The sequence below is a fragment of the Homarus americanus genome, unplaced genomic scaffold (genome assembly GCF_018991925.1).
Source record: "Homarus americanus isolate GMGI-L3 unplaced genomic scaffold, GMGI_Hamer_2.0 scaffold22974, whole genome shotgun sequence".
Classification (NCBI taxonomy): domain Eukaryota; kingdom Metazoa; phylum Arthropoda; class Malacostraca; order Decapoda; family Nephropidae; genus Homarus; species Homarus americanus.
Genome location: NW_024715545.1, coordinates 13,143 through 30,000, shown reverse-complemented (window position 1 = coordinate 30,000; position 16,858 = coordinate 13,143). Strand labels below are relative to the sequence as shown.

General features: G+C 39.4%; 1 protein-coding gene across 3 annotated transcripts in view; it reads left to right on the top strand.

Annotated features, from left to right (window-relative positions):
• The window catches only part of LOC121857857 (SH3 domain-binding protein 5 homolog), a 14,849-nt gene extending 4,642 nt beyond the window's left edge, over positions 1–10,207 (top strand). Inside the window, exons 2-9 of one of the 3 annotated variants that reach the window (XR_006087286.1) lie at positions 2,358–2,420; positions 2,698–2,875; positions 5,088–5,209; positions 5,634–5,894; positions 6,558–6,719; positions 7,841–8,362; positions 8,441–9,112; positions 9,234–10,207. Coding sequence is in view for 1 of the 3 variants with exons in the window: in XM_042354110.1 (XP_042210044.1) it covers positions 2,358–2,420; positions 2,698–2,875; positions 5,088–5,209; positions 5,634–5,894; positions 6,558–6,719; positions 7,841–8,926 (1,872 nt within the window). In the remaining 2 variants the exon portion in view is untranslated. Of the gene's footprint in view, positions 1–2,357; positions 2,421–2,697; positions 2,876–5,087; positions 5,210–5,633; positions 5,895–6,557; positions 6,720–7,840 lie in introns of all 3 variants that reach the window. The other 2 variants (XR_006087285.1, XM_042354110.1) reach the window with 2 other exon arrangements.
• The last annotated feature ends 6,651 nt before the right edge of the window (positions 10,208–16,858 follow it).

Here is a 16,858-nt window from a genome sequence, read left to right as displayed (position 1 = left end):
GTGTGGGTGGTGGTGGTGGTGTTGGTGGTGGTGTGGTGGTGTGTTGGTGGTGGTGGTGGTGGTGGTGGTGGTGGTTGGTCTGTGGTAGTGGTGGTGGTGGTGGTGATTGGTCTGTAGTGGTGGTGGTGGTGATTGGTCTGTTGTGGTGGTGGTGATTGTTTGTGGTGGTAGTGGTGGTGTGTGGTGGTGGTGGTGTGGTGGTGGTGGTGGTTGCTTATTGTTGTGGTAGTGGTGGTGGTGATTGGTCTGTGGTAGTGGTGGTGGTGATTGTTTGTGGTGGTAGTGGTTGCTTATTGTTGTGGTAGTGGTGGTGGTGATTGTTTGTGGTGGTAGTGGTTGCTTATTATTGTTGTGGTAGTGTGATGGTTATTGTGAAATTATAGTTATATCATATTAGTGTTTGTTATATAATTGTGGTTGTATCATATTGGTTCCATAATTGTGGTTGAAATTGTGGTAGGAATAAAAGGGGTGTCTAAACTTCACCTGATGTAATACCCATTTGACATTCACAGAGGAATTTAAGCCAGTTCATTTTTTGCCCTGAACAAGCAAATGTGTTCCTGTTTGTGACTGTAACTGGATTGACTGGTTTAGTCTCACGTGAGCCAGCTGACTGTATGTCTGTCAGCCAGTTACCTAACACCTGTCTGTAGGTGAGGGAGAGGAGACTGGAGATTAGACTGTTAGTTTAGGTTTGGTTAGGTTAGGTTAGTCTCAGGTTAGCTTATGTGGTGTGGGTCTGTGTTGACTCATTAAAGAGGTGAATTTATCTTATCTGTTATGTAAATAAGACCTAATTGGTTGACCCTCACAGCTTAACCTAACCCTAACGATCTAATGAACTATATAGAGGTGAGAGTCCATTATATCAAGGGCCCATTATATGTAAAACCTCCATCTAATGAACTATATAGAGATGAAAGTCCATTATATCAAGGGCCCATTATATGTAAAACCTCCATCTAATCACCTATATAGAGATGAAAGTCCATTATATCAAGGGTCCATTATATGTAAAACCTCCATCTAATGAACTATATAGAGATGAAAGTCCATTATATCAAGGGTCCATTATATGTAAAACCTCCATCTAATGAACTATATAGAGATGAAAGTCCATTATATCAAGGGCCCATTATATGTAAAACCTCCATCTAATGAACTATATAGAGATGAAAGTCCATTATATCCAGGGCCCATTATATATAAAACCTCCATCTAATGAACTATATAGAGATCAAAGTCCATTATATCAAGGGTCCATTATATATAACCTCCATCTAATGAACTATATAGAGATGAAAGTCCATTATATCAAGGTCCCATTATATATAAAACCTCCATCTAATGAACTATATAGAGATGAAAGTCCATTATATCCAGGGTCCATTATATATAAAACCTCCATCTAATGAACTATATAGAGATGAAAGTCCATTATATCAAGGGCCCATTATATATAAAACCTCCATCTAATGAACTATATAGAGATGAAAGTCCATTATATCAAGGGCCCATTATATATAAAACCTCCGTCTAATGAACTATATAGAGATGAAAGTCCATTATATCAAGGTCCCATTATATATAAAACCTCCATCTAATGAACTATATAGAGATGAAAGTCCATTATATCAAGGGCCCATTATATATAAAACCTCCATCTAATGAACTATATAGAGATGAAAGTCCATTATATCCAGGGTCCATTATATATAAAACCTCCATCTAATGAACTATATAGAGATGAAAGTCCATTATATCAAGGGCCCATTATATATAAAACCTCCATCTAATGAACTATATAGAGATGAAAGTCCATTATATCAAGGGTCCATTATATGTAAAACCTCTCCACCTAATGAACCATATAGAGATGAAAGTCATTGTTATATCAAGACCCATTATATGTAAAACCTCCATCTAATGAACTATATAGAGATGAAAGTCCATTATATCAAGGGCCGTATATGTAAAACCTCCACCTAATGAACATATATGAGATACTCAGAAAGTCCATTATATCAAGGGCCATTGTATATAAAACCTCCATCTAATGAACCATATAGAGATGAAAAGTCCATTATATCAAGGGCCCGTGTATGTAAAACCTCCATCTAATGAACTATGAAGATGAAAGTCCATTATATCAAGGGCCCATTATACGTAAACAATCAAACCATATGGATTAAGTATGGCCCAGGCGTCCTAATCACCCTACTGCCTTATCAATACACCTTATCTGTATTGATAGCATATGTAATGTAGCAAATATATGCTCTCTCTCTGGCTCGCTCTCTCTCTCTGGGGTCATAAATTAAGCTGGTGTATTAAAATAATCTTCCCTATTTCAGATTGAGCTGGAGAAGCTTAACACTGCGACTGATGACATCAATAAGCTGGAGGCCAAGTTAGAGGTAAGCTGGGGTGAAATAAGAGATAAGCTTAGGGGCTAAATTTAAAGTAAGCTGGGGATCAAATTAGTATTAATCTGGGGTGAAGTTAGTATTAAGCTGGAGGCCAAATTAGAGGTAAGCTGGGGTGAAATAAGTATTAAGCTGGAGGCCAAGTTAAAGGTAAGCTGGGAGGCCAAATCGTAGGTAAACTTGACGCCAAATTAGAATTAACCTAACCTAACGTAACGTAACCTAACCTAACCCAACGTAACCTAACGTAACCTCATCTTTTCTCCAGGAAGCCAATAATGTGTTCCGAGCAACTCTCAGCGAATCCACGGCCCGCCTCAAGGCCATGGCCAAGAAACTGGGCGGCTGTATCGAGAAGGCCCGGCCATATTACGAGGCTCGAGAGTTGGCCAGAACGTCCCAGCTGGACTGTCAGAGGGCCGCCGTCCAGTACCAGAGAGCTAATGGTAATTTGTGTATTGTATGGCCCAGTATGGCCCCAGAGAATGGTCCAATATTGTCCCAGAGAATGGTCCAATATTGTCCCAGAGAATGGTCCATATAGTTCATTATATAGAGGTTTCACATCTAACAGACCCTCGATATAATGAACTTTTCTCACAATATAGTTCATTATATAGAGGTTTCACATCTAACAGACCCTCGATATAATGAACTTTTCTCACAATATAGTTCATTATATAGAGGTTTCACATCTAACGGACCCTCGATATAATGAACTGCTCTTTCCATAGCAGTTCATTAAATCAATTTTTTCAGAATCATGAATCACTGACAAAAAAACATACATACATACATACATACACACATACATACATACATACATACATACATACATACATACATACATACACACATACATACATACATACATACATACATACTTTGTTTAGTACGGGGTGAGAATACAATAATGATAACAATAATAATAACTTGTGCGTAAATGAGGCAGAAAGTCAGATCACCAACCTTGGACTTGGTCACATATGGCAGCATCGGGTCTACCATCAGGCCGCGTCCCATATACGACCGCCCTGCATCGACGAAACATACGATTAAACACACTTCAGTACCTTGATGTAGCGGACAAATATATGTGCTTTCCTAGACTGGTCACGTGTTTGCGAGCGACCTAGAAGCAGCGATCAAATATTTTGTTCGTCTCCGTCCCAGACACGAGTCCTTCTCATTACGCCAAAACTAAGGTTATAGAATTATTTACCGCTATAAACAGCTTCTCTTATATTATTTGTAGATGAATGTGAAGTATTGTTTATTCTAGAGGCCGCTGTTTTGTTGTCGGCTGTACAGTAGGTAAATCAATTATCTGTGCAGGTGGGGGTCGACATGCTCCGAAATTTGACGTGTGACTAGTGACAGCCCTCATATACCAATATTTATCGTCCATGGTCTCATAAATGTTACGTGTGACTAGTGACAGCCCTCATATACCAATATTTATCATCCATGGTCTCATAAATGTTACGTGTGACTAGTGACAGCCCTCATATACCAATATTTATCATCCATGGTCTCATAAATGTTACGTGTGACTAGTGACAGCCCTCATATACCAATATTTATCATCCATGGTCTCATAAATGTTACGTGTGACTAGTGACAGCCCTCATATACCAATATTTATCATCCATGGTCTCATAAATGTTACGTGTGACTAGTGACAGCCCTCATATACCAATATTTATCATCCATGGCCTCATAAATGTTACGTGTGACTAGTGACAGCCTCATATACCAATATTTATCGTCCATGGTCTCATAAATGTTACGTGTGACTAGTGACAGCCCTCATATACCAATATTTATCGTCCATGGTCTCATAAATGTTACGTGTGACTAGTGACAGCCCTCATATACCAATATTTATCATCCATGGTCTCATAAATGTTACGTGTGCTCGTGACAGCCCTCATATACCAATATTTATTGTCCATGGTCTCATATTGTTCCCCACAAAGTAAGCACAGATAGTTGTTTTAGCTACTGTACATTCTTGAATTACATATTACTTTGTGTCCAGACCCTCGTTGTTAATGATTCTATAATGAACAAGTGAGCAAGTGTAGCAATATCTTTCCTTTATTTCAATAACTTTATATAAAATTCTCTATTTACTTATACAAATTCTAAATACACACACACCCCACAACACACCTGGCAAGTGACAATCTATAATACATCTTTCATTGTTCAGTTCATACACAGACCAGTGTTGGCATCGTCCCCCAATACATTCTGGTGTACCCGTGAAACATCTTTGGATCTTGGCAAAGTTCCTTGTCAATATGGCGAAATTCACCAACTTCAATCCTTTTCTGATTTTTTTCCTAGGGTCCATCTACAGGTACAGTACCATACATCGAAGTACAGTATTCTCAAAAAGTTCCCACAAACATCTATAATGCTGAGACTACATGTTTACCCTCACATACGGGATACAATTAGCTTTGAAAAATAGATCGCTTGTACACCCTAATCGCTAGCTGCCACAGGACACATGGAACGACCCTTAGACAACACATTATGCTTCCAATATCTTCACAGGCGGTAGTACCTCCCTGTTTGATACATACATACATACATACATACATTCATACATACATACAGAATCTAATTAAACTATTGGTTGTGTTGCAGCCCTACACCAGGCGGCCAAGGAAACGATCGCTCTGGCTGAGGAGAGATTCGTTAACTGCCGACACCAACACTGGCAGTTTGACTCGGCTTGGCAGGAGATGCTTAACCATGCTACTATTAAGGTTTGTTTATACGCACATACGCACACATACATACACACATAAACATACACTCACACATGGATGATCTCATGTACACACAGGGTTGGAAATACACACGTGGATGCATACACTCACACATGGATGGTCTCATGCGTACACAAGGATGCACACACTCAAACACACATGGATGGAGAGACACACACACACGCGCGCATGAATGGATAGACAGAGAGACAGATGGACAAACAGACAGACAGACAGAATAATTACTAATTTTTCAGATTAATTTTCAACTAATTTATTTATTTATTGATTTATTTATGTTTGTCAATAATTTCTCCTCAGTTTTATTAATTAATTTACTTATTAATTTATTTTCCTCAGATTAATTAATTTACATATTAATTTATTTACATTTCCGTGACCACTAATAACTCCGCCGCAGGTGATGGAAGCGGAGGCACAGAAGGCTGCCAGTGAGAGGGAACACATGCGTCGAGCCTCGGTGTTCCAGCAGGCGGAACAACGCGTCCAGCAGCTACAGCGCGGCCTGAGGTCCTCTATCAACAAGTCGCTGGTTTACTTCGACGAGAAAAATAACATCCAGTCGCAGTTAGAGAATCAGAAGGATAAAGTTCAACAGTTACAGCGAGCTATCTCTGCCTCCAAGACGTCTTACGCCCAATCGTTGAGGAGCCTCGAGCAGGTCTGTTGGGGCTTGTACGATGTTATTTTAATTCTTTATGAGTCACTTGAGAGCTTGTCCTTCCTCTTAAGTGGTACTCTGGTGAATCTGTTAAGTGGTTACCTGATGATTAGTTCCCCTTAACTGCTTACCTGATGATTCCCCCCCTGAGGCTCACCTGAAGATTCCCTCCTCCCCCCCCTTCCCCCTAAGTACCCACCAGCCCTGTCTGTTAATGGTGATATATCTGGCATAGAGAAGTCCACTATAGAGCTTCCCATAATTTACAAGAGGTTTCCATTGTCAAAAATAATCGTAAATCAATCTTTCGTATTTACAGGGACGCCATTTACCACATCATTACACCATAACAAACCTCATATCATAGTCTACAAGCTTCTCATAATTTACAAGAGGTTTCCATTGTCAAAAATAATCGTAAATCAATCTTTCGTATTTACTGGGACGCCATTTACCACATCATTACACCATAACAAACCTCATATCATAGTCTACAAGCTTCTCATAATTTACAAAAGATTTACAATACCACAGAAAAAAAAAACATCGATAAATAAATAATTCTTCGAGGAACAACAGTTTATCGCCCGGTAAACAAGCACCTCGCTACGTACCCTAAACTAGGCCAAAAACCCCGAACCTACATCTTCCGCTTCCTTACAGATTTCCGAAGAGATTCATCAACAGCGGAGGTGCCGTCTGCCGAGGGAGCCGGGCGTAGGGGCTGAGCTGACGCCACCAGAGGCCGTCGAGACCCTCTTGAGTGCCCACCATGGTGCCAGGCCCTTTGTCCCTCTAGAGGAGATGACCGCACAGGAGGAGAAGGTGAGGTGGTGGTGGTGTATTGGGGTGTCTGTCTGTCTGTCTGTTTATCTGTCTGTCTGTCTTTTTCTCTCTCTCTCTCTCTTATTTTGTTCTCTCTCTCATTCTGTTAACTCTTTCTCTCTCTCTCTATTCCTGTTTGAACTTAGACCCATTACCTTGGGGTTTATATGGACAGAATCATTTCACCTGACTTATATTTATGTAAACTTGATATAGTGTATCCTCATTAGCTGGAACAATTGGTCTAGAACACTTCCAGAAATGACAGATTTCCAGGTAACCAGACGACTCCCTCGAACCTGGAAAAAAATCCCTCGTCCAGAGAATTTTTGGGGTATTGCGGAATTTTTTCTCGGAATTTAACGTTAAATTTGCCCCTCGGAAAATCGTTCCCAAAGCCGAAATTTTCCGGCTTTGGGAACGATTTTCTGAGATCATTTAAATTCTGACTATTGGAGAGTTCTGGGTTTGGAGAATTCTGGTTAATGGAGATATTACTGTGTTTATTATTATTATTATTATTATTATTATTGTGGTTTCGTTCTTGTAAAACACAACGTTAACTGAATCAATTTTCCCCATAAGAAATAGATGAGATACACTAGTTACGTCCCCTGGCCTCCTTTAGCCCCATAAAATACATCTACATCTACATTAATTCGATGGAATATTTATAGAAAATATTTTACATTATACATTCATAAAGATAAATGAATTTAATCATTTTGTATCGGACTCAGTGATGGGCGGAGGTGGAGTGAGTGTGAGGTGGGGTTTAAGACTACACTCGATGGACGTTTGGGAGCCATTTTCAATAGTTACAGTATAGTATTAACGTCTAAAACACTTAAACACGCACGTACGCTGTGGAGGCCCAATAAATACTGTGGGTGTAGTGAGCCAAGATGAGAGAGAAGGTGATGCCCCCCCCATACAATGTAGTCCGTGAAGACACCGTGACCAATCAGTCGGGATGTTGTCAGAATCATGGGTGTCTAAAGAGTAGTGACGTTATAATGAAACAATGTTGTCGGGGACGAAAACTTATGGTATGTTTGTTATTATTATTATTGTTATTATTATTATTATTGTTACTCTTTTTAATTGACCGCCTCTTTCAGTACTGGGAAACATTACGTGAAAAACTGGAGAAACTTCAAGTAAGTAACCCGGATGTCATGCCATCGGCCGAGGGGGAGGAGGACGAATCTTTGTCCCTCTGTGCCTCTCCTGACGGCCGGGAGAGAACGGTGACGGGCAGCAGCAGCGGCGGTGACCTAGACAGGGTGGTCAGCGGGGAGAGCTGTCCCGAGTCAGAGAGCGACGAGGTCCACAGTCCGGGAGAGAGGACGGTAATATCCCTCGACGACGTCTTGATTCACGTTCCCCTCGACGTCGACCGGGAGACGATGCCAGGAGCCGTCGACCTCGATAACGTCTTGACTCGCGTTCCCGTCGACGTAAACATCGCCCGGGAGACACCGATATATCTCCACCGCGACGACAGTACAAATACGTCCGGGAGTGTTTATCAGCGGCCGCCACAGCCTCGGAGAACTCCAGTGGGGTGTGATGGGTCGGTGAAGCGAGGGGAGGTGAACAGTGAAGCCGTGAGAACTATGGCCCCTATTATGAGCAACGAGGTGATTAATGGCTCGTTAGCTCCTGTTTTGAGTAATGAGGTGATTAATGGCTCGTTAGCTCCTGTAATGAGTAACGAGGTGATTAATGGCTCGTTAGCTCCTGTTTTGAGTAATGAGGTGATTAATGGCTCGTTAGCTCCTGTAATGAGTAACGAGGTGATTAATGGGTCGTTAGCTCCTGTAATGAATAATGAATTAGGTGATAGTTACAAAAACAAGAATGAAATGAGTGATAACAGACTGAGAAACACGGATAACGACCTCAGACTGAACGCAACTGCTCGTTTGGACGGCTGGAACGGTAACGATGGGGTTATAGACACGGGTGGACCGAACGACCATGGTAATGACCGCGTAGACGATGATAATGATGATGGTAATGTTGATAATGATGATGGTAATGTTGATAATGATGATGGTAATGATGATGGTAGTGATGATGGTAGTGATGGTAGTGATGATGGTAGTGCCCCAGAAGGTGGTTCTTCCCTCTCTAGGCCTCCTGCTATGTGCCAGCCTAGTAGAGCATTGAACGTTATACCTGAAGCTGTGGAGACTACTTAGGGCCCTCTCGGTCACTCCTGGGCCCTCATTGTCACTCCTGGGCCCCTTAATGTACCTCACAGGCCCCTAAACATAAACTGTTTATACAGGGGGTAAATTAATATCTTTTCATTTATTGTTATCTAATCAGTGTCAGCAGGCAGGAGGTACTGTCAGCTGTCAGGAGTTAGTGTCAGCAGTCAGGAGGTACCATCAGCTGTCAGTAGGCAGGAGGTACCATCAGCTGTCAGGAGTCAGTGTCACCAGTCAGGAGGTACCATCAGCTGTCAGCAGTCAGGAGGTACCATCAGCTGTCAGCAGTCAGGAGGTACCATCAGCTGTCAGGAGCCAGTGTCAGCAGTCAGGAGGTACTGTCTTGAACCAGGTGTAATTCGTTCACAGGAAAGATTTCAAAGTTAAAGTTAAATTTTTGATAATTATTTTTGTATTGACACATAATGTATGTTATTTTGTGAAGCTGGTGGTCGATTATGGCTCTTAATTCTAGCAGTCATAACTGGCTCTATCATGGCTCTTAATCCTAGCAGTCATAACTGGCTCTATCATGGCTCTTAATCCTAGCAGTCATAACTGGCTCTATCATGGCTCTTAATCCAAGCAGTCATAACTGGCTCTATCATGGCTCTTAATCCTAGCAGTCATAACTGGCTCTATCATGGCTCTTAATCCTAGCAGTTACCATCCATAGTCAGTCCTAGCAGTTCAGCAACACTTATCTATGAGGATTTTAAACCCATAAGCTAAATCCTTTTTATGGGGTCAGGTTAGGTTAGTTTAAGCCAGGTTAGGTTAGAGATGAGTCAAGCTAGATTAGTTTAGGTTAGAGTTAGGTTGGGTTAGAGATGAGTCAAGATAGATTAGGTTAGGTTAGAGTTAGGTTGGGTTAAATCAGCCCAGGTTAGGTTGTTGAGTCAAGCTAGATTAGGTTAGAGTTAGGTTAGTGTTAGGTTGGGTTAGATCAGCCCAGGTTAAATTAGAGTCAGGTCAAGCTAGATTAGTTTAGGTTAGAGTTAGGTTGGGTTACGTTGGTATATGCTAGGACCACACTGCCCTGCCTCTAGTGCTATACCTTACACCACAACACCGCTGATATAAACATTACAATATTTTGCTTTCGGTGTTCCCGCAGACGTTCACCAGCCCTGTGTTGTGGGGTCAACTTCGTGCAGCTCAGTGGTATGGGGTCAATAATGAACACAGAACAGGAGAACTTTGAACAATAACTTGAGTTGAACTAATTATAGAGATCAATTGAAATAAAATATTATTCAAGTGTGTTTATTTACGAAGTGTTTTTATCAAAGAATGTTCAGGAATAATGGTAATGTAAGGTGTTACTGGCCAAAGACTACTGTCACTGGCCAAAGACTACTGTCACTGGCCAAAGACTACTGTCACTGGCCAAAGACTACTGTCACTGGCCAAAGACTACTCTCACTGGCCAAAGACTACTCTCACTGGCCAAAGACTACTGTCACTGGCCAAAGACTACTGTCACTGGCCAAAGACTACTCTCACTGGCCAAAGACTACTGTCACTGGCCAAAGACTACTGTCACTGGCCAAAGACTACCACAATAATCTGGTCGTTACAATGGTGAGGGAAAATGCAACTATATTTTTATAAAATTATACAATGAGAGATACAGTAGTGTATTATATAAGAGATTTATTATGGTAAGTTTGGACGTGAGGCTATATAGTCTTGGGTGTGTCTGTCTGTCTGTCTGTCTTGGAGAGTCAGGTGTGTGTGGCTATCTGTCTGTCATGGAGGGCCAGGTGTGTGTGGCTATCTGTCAGTCTGGGAGGGTCTGGTGTGTGTGTGGCTATCTGTCTGTCTGGGAGGGTCAGGTGTGTGGGGCTATCTGTCAGTCTGGGAGGGTCTGGTGTGCGTGCATGTGTGTGTGTGTGGTAGCCATTGACATACACGACCTACACACACCTCGACTCACTAAAACAAACAAAACGGGAAGCCAAACTCAAGCGGGTAGCAGCCCATGCTTAGATTAATATGAAGTGTTAGGTATTTTTGCAACATTTTATGAAGAACATATTTTTCTCGAATGCTGACTAATATTGAAGTTATTTTTGGGGGATGTGTCATTGTGATTTTAAGGTAATTTATCAATGTTTCGAATTTTGGGGATGTCTTTTTGACTCGATGTTATTTTCGTTATTTTAAGGTAATTTATCAATGTTTCGGAATTTTGGGGATGTCTTTTTTGACTTCTCGGTGTTATTTTCGTTATTTTAGGTAATTTTTTAAATGTTTCGGAACTTTGGGATTTCTTTTTTGACTTCTCGATGTTATTTTCGTTATCTTAGGTAATTTTTTTAAATGTTTCGGAACTTAAATGTTATTTTTTTTTTACGATGTGATGCTCTTTGATGGTAATTCCTCAATATTTCGGAGTTTAGTGATTTTTTTTTAACTCGACGTTATTGTCATTTTTACGGTATTTTCTCAGAACGTTATTGAACTATGACGATTATTTCTTTAGGGTTAGGTTATTTTTTTTAGTAATTACTGCATTATTTTAGGTTCTTTGAAGTGTATAAGGTCATAAGAGACAGTACATAGATGGGATGCAATAATGAACCTTGTGTTATAGTATTTTAAAGGTTATTTGATGACTGAAGGATTTGCCTGTACAGTAATGTAGTTGCTTTCTGTGCCTGCCATATGCGTCTCACACCTGTTACACACCTGTCTCACACACTCCACACACACACATCTCTACCCTAACACATCACACAATAGTCCCAGATCATTATTAACCAGATTATATAAATATTAAGTAACGTTTTTAACCCAGGAGAGAGAGAGAGAGAGACGCCATTTGAGTTAACTTAACCTGTGATCAACCTCATCCCTCTGTGACCTGCTGGGGGGTAGGGAGGGGATTATGAGGGATAGGAGGAAGAAGAGGGATAGGTGGAAGAAGAGGGATAGGTGGAGGAAGAGGGATAGGAGGAAGAGGAGGAGAAGGGACCATAGACTAGGAACAAGTGGGGAAGGAGGTAGGGAGGGGTGGGATTATGAAGAGAGGGCTAGAAGGAAGAGGGCTAGGAGGAAGAGGGCTAGGAGGAAGAGGGCTAGGAGGAAGAGGGCTAGGAGGAAGAGGGCTAGGAGGAAGAGGGCTAGGAGGAAGAGGAGGAGAAGGGACCATAGACTAGGAACAAACACACTGAAGAACTGTGCCTTGACTGGTTGATTATTTTTGTTAATTACTGTATTTGTTGTTGACTGTTGGACTGTTGACTGTCTGTAACGTAGAGATGTATACAGTTTATTAAGTGACTGTTAACCTCTGTATAACGAACAGTAAGAGGTCAGTCCATTATATCAAGGTCCGTTAACTATAAAACCTCTATATAACGAACAGTAAGAGGTCAGTCCATTATATCAAGGTCCGTTAACTATAAAACCTCTATATAACGAACAGTAAGAGGTCAGTCCATTATATCAAGGTCCGTTAACTATAAAACCTCTATATAACGAACAGTAAGAGGTCAGTCCATTATATCAAGGTCCGTTAACTATGCAACCTCTATATAACGAACAGTAAGAGGTCAGTCCATTATATAGAGGTTCCGTCGTATCATATATCGAGACTCTTAAGACAATAAGTAACGTGCCGTCAGTATTAATGGGGTTTGTTTGTGTTTACGTTTATTTGGGTATATTATTTAGTTATTATTATTATTTTTTTTATTAATTATTTTTATTTTATTTTATTTAGTTTTTTCTCTCTCTCTCTCTCTCTCTCTCTCTCTCTCCACACACCATAAAAATACAACTTTCGTGCCTTTGGTAAATACTGTACGGGAATTTACCAAAAAGGGGGCATACGAAAGGCCAGCATTAATTCACTAACTCGGAATATTCGTGACTTAGAATTTACCATAAGGGGCATACGAAAACGGGAGCATTAATTCACTAACTTGGCATATTCGTGACTTAGAATTTACCATAAGGGGCATACAGCAGAGCATTACTTCACTAACTTCGAGGAATATTACGTGACTTAGAATTTACCATAAGGGGCATCTGAAACAGGAGCATTACTTCACCTAACTTCGGAATATTCGTGACTTAAATTTACCATAAGGGGCATCACGAAAACGGGGAGCATTACTTCACTAACTTCGGTATATTGAGCAATTTACCATAAGGGGCATACAGAAAACAGGAGCATTACTTCACTAACTTCGGCATATTACGTGACTTAGAATTTACCATAAGGGTCATGCAACGGGAGCATCCCACTTCACTAACTTCGGCATATTAGTGACTTAGAATTTACCAAAAAGGGGGCATACGAAAGGCCAGCATTAATTCACTAACTCGGAATATTCGTGACTTAGAATTTACCATAAGGGGCATACGAAAACGGGAGCATTAATTCACTAACTTGGCATATTCGTGACTTAGAATTTACCATAAGGGGCATACGAAAGGGCTGCAGCATTAGTTGGTTGACTCGTGGGAAGGATATAATCCCTATGGGGTGTAGTTAAGTGTTCGAAGGATGGAATTTCTACTATGGGGTGTAAAATAAAGTGTTCGAGAAAATTAATTCCTTCTATGGGGTGTAAAATAAAGTGTTCGAGACATTAGAATTTCTACTATGGGGTGTAAAATAAAGTGTTCGAGACAATGGAATTTCGACTATGGGGTGTAAAATAAAGTGTTCAAGACAAAGGAATTTCTACTATGGGGTGTAAAATAAAGTGCTCGAGACAAAGGAATTTCTACTATGGGGTGTAAAATAAAGTGTTCAAGACAAAGGAATTTCTACTATGGGGTGTAAAATAAAGTGCTCGAGACAAAGGAATTTCTACTATGGGGTGTAAAATAAAGTGTTCGAGACAAAGGAATTTCTACTATGGGGTGTAAAATAAAGTGTTCAAGACATTAGAATTTCTACTATGGGATGTAAAATAAAGTGTTCAAGACAAAGGAATTTCTACTATGGGGTGTAAAATAAAGTGTTCAAGACAAAGGAATTTCTACTATGGGGTGTAAAATAAAGTGTTCGAGACAATGGAATTTCTACTATGGGGTGTAAAATAAAGTGTTCAAGACAAAGGAATTTCTACTATGGGGTGTAAAATAAAGTGTTAAAATAAAGTGTTCGAGACAATGGAATTTCTACTATGGGGTGTAAAATAAAGTGTTCGAGACAAAGGAATTTCTACTATGGGGTGTAAAATAAAGTGTTCAAGACAAAGGAATTTCTACTATGGGGTGTAAAATAAAGTGTTCGAGACAATGGAATTTCTACTATGGGGTGTAAAATAAAGTGTTCGAGACAATGGAATTTCTACTATGGGGTGTAAAATAAAGTGTTCGAGACATTAGAATTTCTACTATGGGGTGTAAAATAAAGTGTTCAAGACAAAAGAATTTCTACTATGGGTAAAAAGTGTTCAAGACAAGAATTTCTACTATGTAAAATAAAGTGTTCAAGACAAAATTTCTACTATGAGTGTAAAATAAAGTGTTAGAGACAATGGAATTTCTACTATGGGTGTAAAATAAAGTGTTCAAGACAAAGGAATTTCTACTATGTGGAAATAAAGTGTTAGAGACAATGGAATTTCTACTATGGGGTGTAAAATAAAGTGTTCAAGACAAAGGAATTTCTACTATGGTAAAATAAAGTTAGACATTGAATATCTACTGTAAAATAAAGTGTTTAAGACATTAGAATTTCTACTATGGGGTGTGGGAAAGGTCTCATAGACTTTCATTTAATTCTTCTAATATATTTTAACATATAATTAATACAGTACTGCCATTATTATATATGTACACTGTATATATAATTAATCGTATAATAATTTCCCTTGTAGTGGGTCTAGTGCTCGGAAGGAGTGCGATGGCCTGTCTTGGTTAGGTTAGGTTGGGTTGGGTTAGATTAGGTTAAGTTATATATTATATTGGGTTGGTTTAAGTCAGGTTAGAATGCATTAGACTGGATTAAGTTAGGTTGGGTTAGATTAGGTTAAGTTATATATTATATTGGGTTGGTTTAGGTCAGGTTAGAATGCATTAGACTGGATTAAGTTGGGTTGGGTTAGATTAGGTTAAGTTATATATTATATTGGGTTGGTTTAGGTCAGGTTAGAATGCATTAGACTGGATTAAGTTGGGTTGGGTTAGGTAAGGTTAATCCAAGTATAGTCGTAAGTTTGACCATTTTCTCAGTGCTTGTCTGTGTGTCATAATGTCTTCAGAGCCAAAACGCTGCCATATATTTATTTAGTGGATAATTTTCACCTTAGTGTTTATTTAAGACCTTTAATGATTTATATTTTCGTGGTTAGGTCAGGTCAGGTCAGGTTAGTTCATCTCAGTGGGCTGAAACATTTAAGTTAGGTAATTAAATCAACATAAAGGATCTATATATTTAAACTATTGTATTAACCAAGTGACCATATTTTATCTCGGGGGAAACGTGTCTCCATAAATCATCGTTCTGTCGTTGGTTCTCGGTCGTTAGCATATTGTTATTGTTAATTATTTTAAGGATTTCACTTCACGGAATATTGACTTGGAACGACCCTATAATTTGGTGTTTTGAAAGTCGTGATTTGATAATACACAAATAATTCACGATTTACGAAAGGATTCCGTCTCTAAGATAAACATTCGTGAGTCGTGTAATGCCCTAACGTCACTGCTTTGGGTCATAACGTCTTTACGAACGCCATATTGCAGTGTACACGCTTGGGGGGTCTCGATATTTATAAAAGGTTTCCGTTGCCAAAATAAAAATTTCGTCGTACACCGAGCGACAGCATAAATATGATCGTTCTTATTTATGCTTTACGGAATTTTGACGGACGAGAGAGAGAGAGAGAGAGAGAGAGAGAGAGTACATTAAGGCTAAGATTTTACCCATAATAATAGTGTCATTATGTAAACAACCCCTTAAATATTTGTTTCTGCGGAGTTTTATTAATTTCCAGGCAGTTCTTGCAATACGAAAGGGATTAATTTAATTCCATGGATATCGTGCTGTAAAGATTCGTTTAGCATTAGTGCGTTAGGAAGGAATCCGTATGATCTAAGAATATTGGAATAATTTATTTTAAAGACTAGTATAGTACAAGAAATAAGCCAACATGTATGGAATCCAGTCTACTTAAAACACAAAAGTCACGTCGGAGAAGAACCCATCGTAAAACTTCCCTCGACTGTAAATAAACCCTAAAATAATTAAAACCAATATTACAACAACTAACACAATATATTAAAACACAGACTTTATGTTGAAATAATATAAACGAAGCCGAGGTTAGTTGAATGTTCGGGTGATAACAACATTGTGTGGTTGTTGTGTTCGGGTCCGCCGGATGTTAGGAGAATGTTGGGTTTTTTACTACGAATGTTCATACAGTTTCAACCAATATATGTCATGGTGTATACATTTAATCATACATTTTGTGTATATTGTATACTATATTAACTGAGCGTATGTGTGTGTATGTATGTGAGTGTTTATGTATGTATGTATGTGTGAGTTTATGTATGTATGTATGTGTGTGTATGTTTATGTATGTATGTATGTGTGTGTATGTATGTATGTGTATGTGTGTGTGTGTGTGTTGATAGAGGGAGTTCATTATATCGAGGGTCCTTTAGATGCGAAACCTCACTTTAACAGACAATATCCATTATATCGAGGTCTTGAACATAAAAATTTCCGTGTATAGGACATATTAAAACCAATTTATTAGTAGAAATATGTTTAATTTATCACTAATTCCTCGTAAACATTTCTGCCTCGTCTGGGCATAATGTTTAATTTATCACTAATTCCTCGTAAACATTTCTGCCTCGTCTGGGCATAATGTTTAATTTATCACTAATTCCTCGTAAACATTTCTGCCTCGTCTGGGCATAATGTTTAATTTATCATTA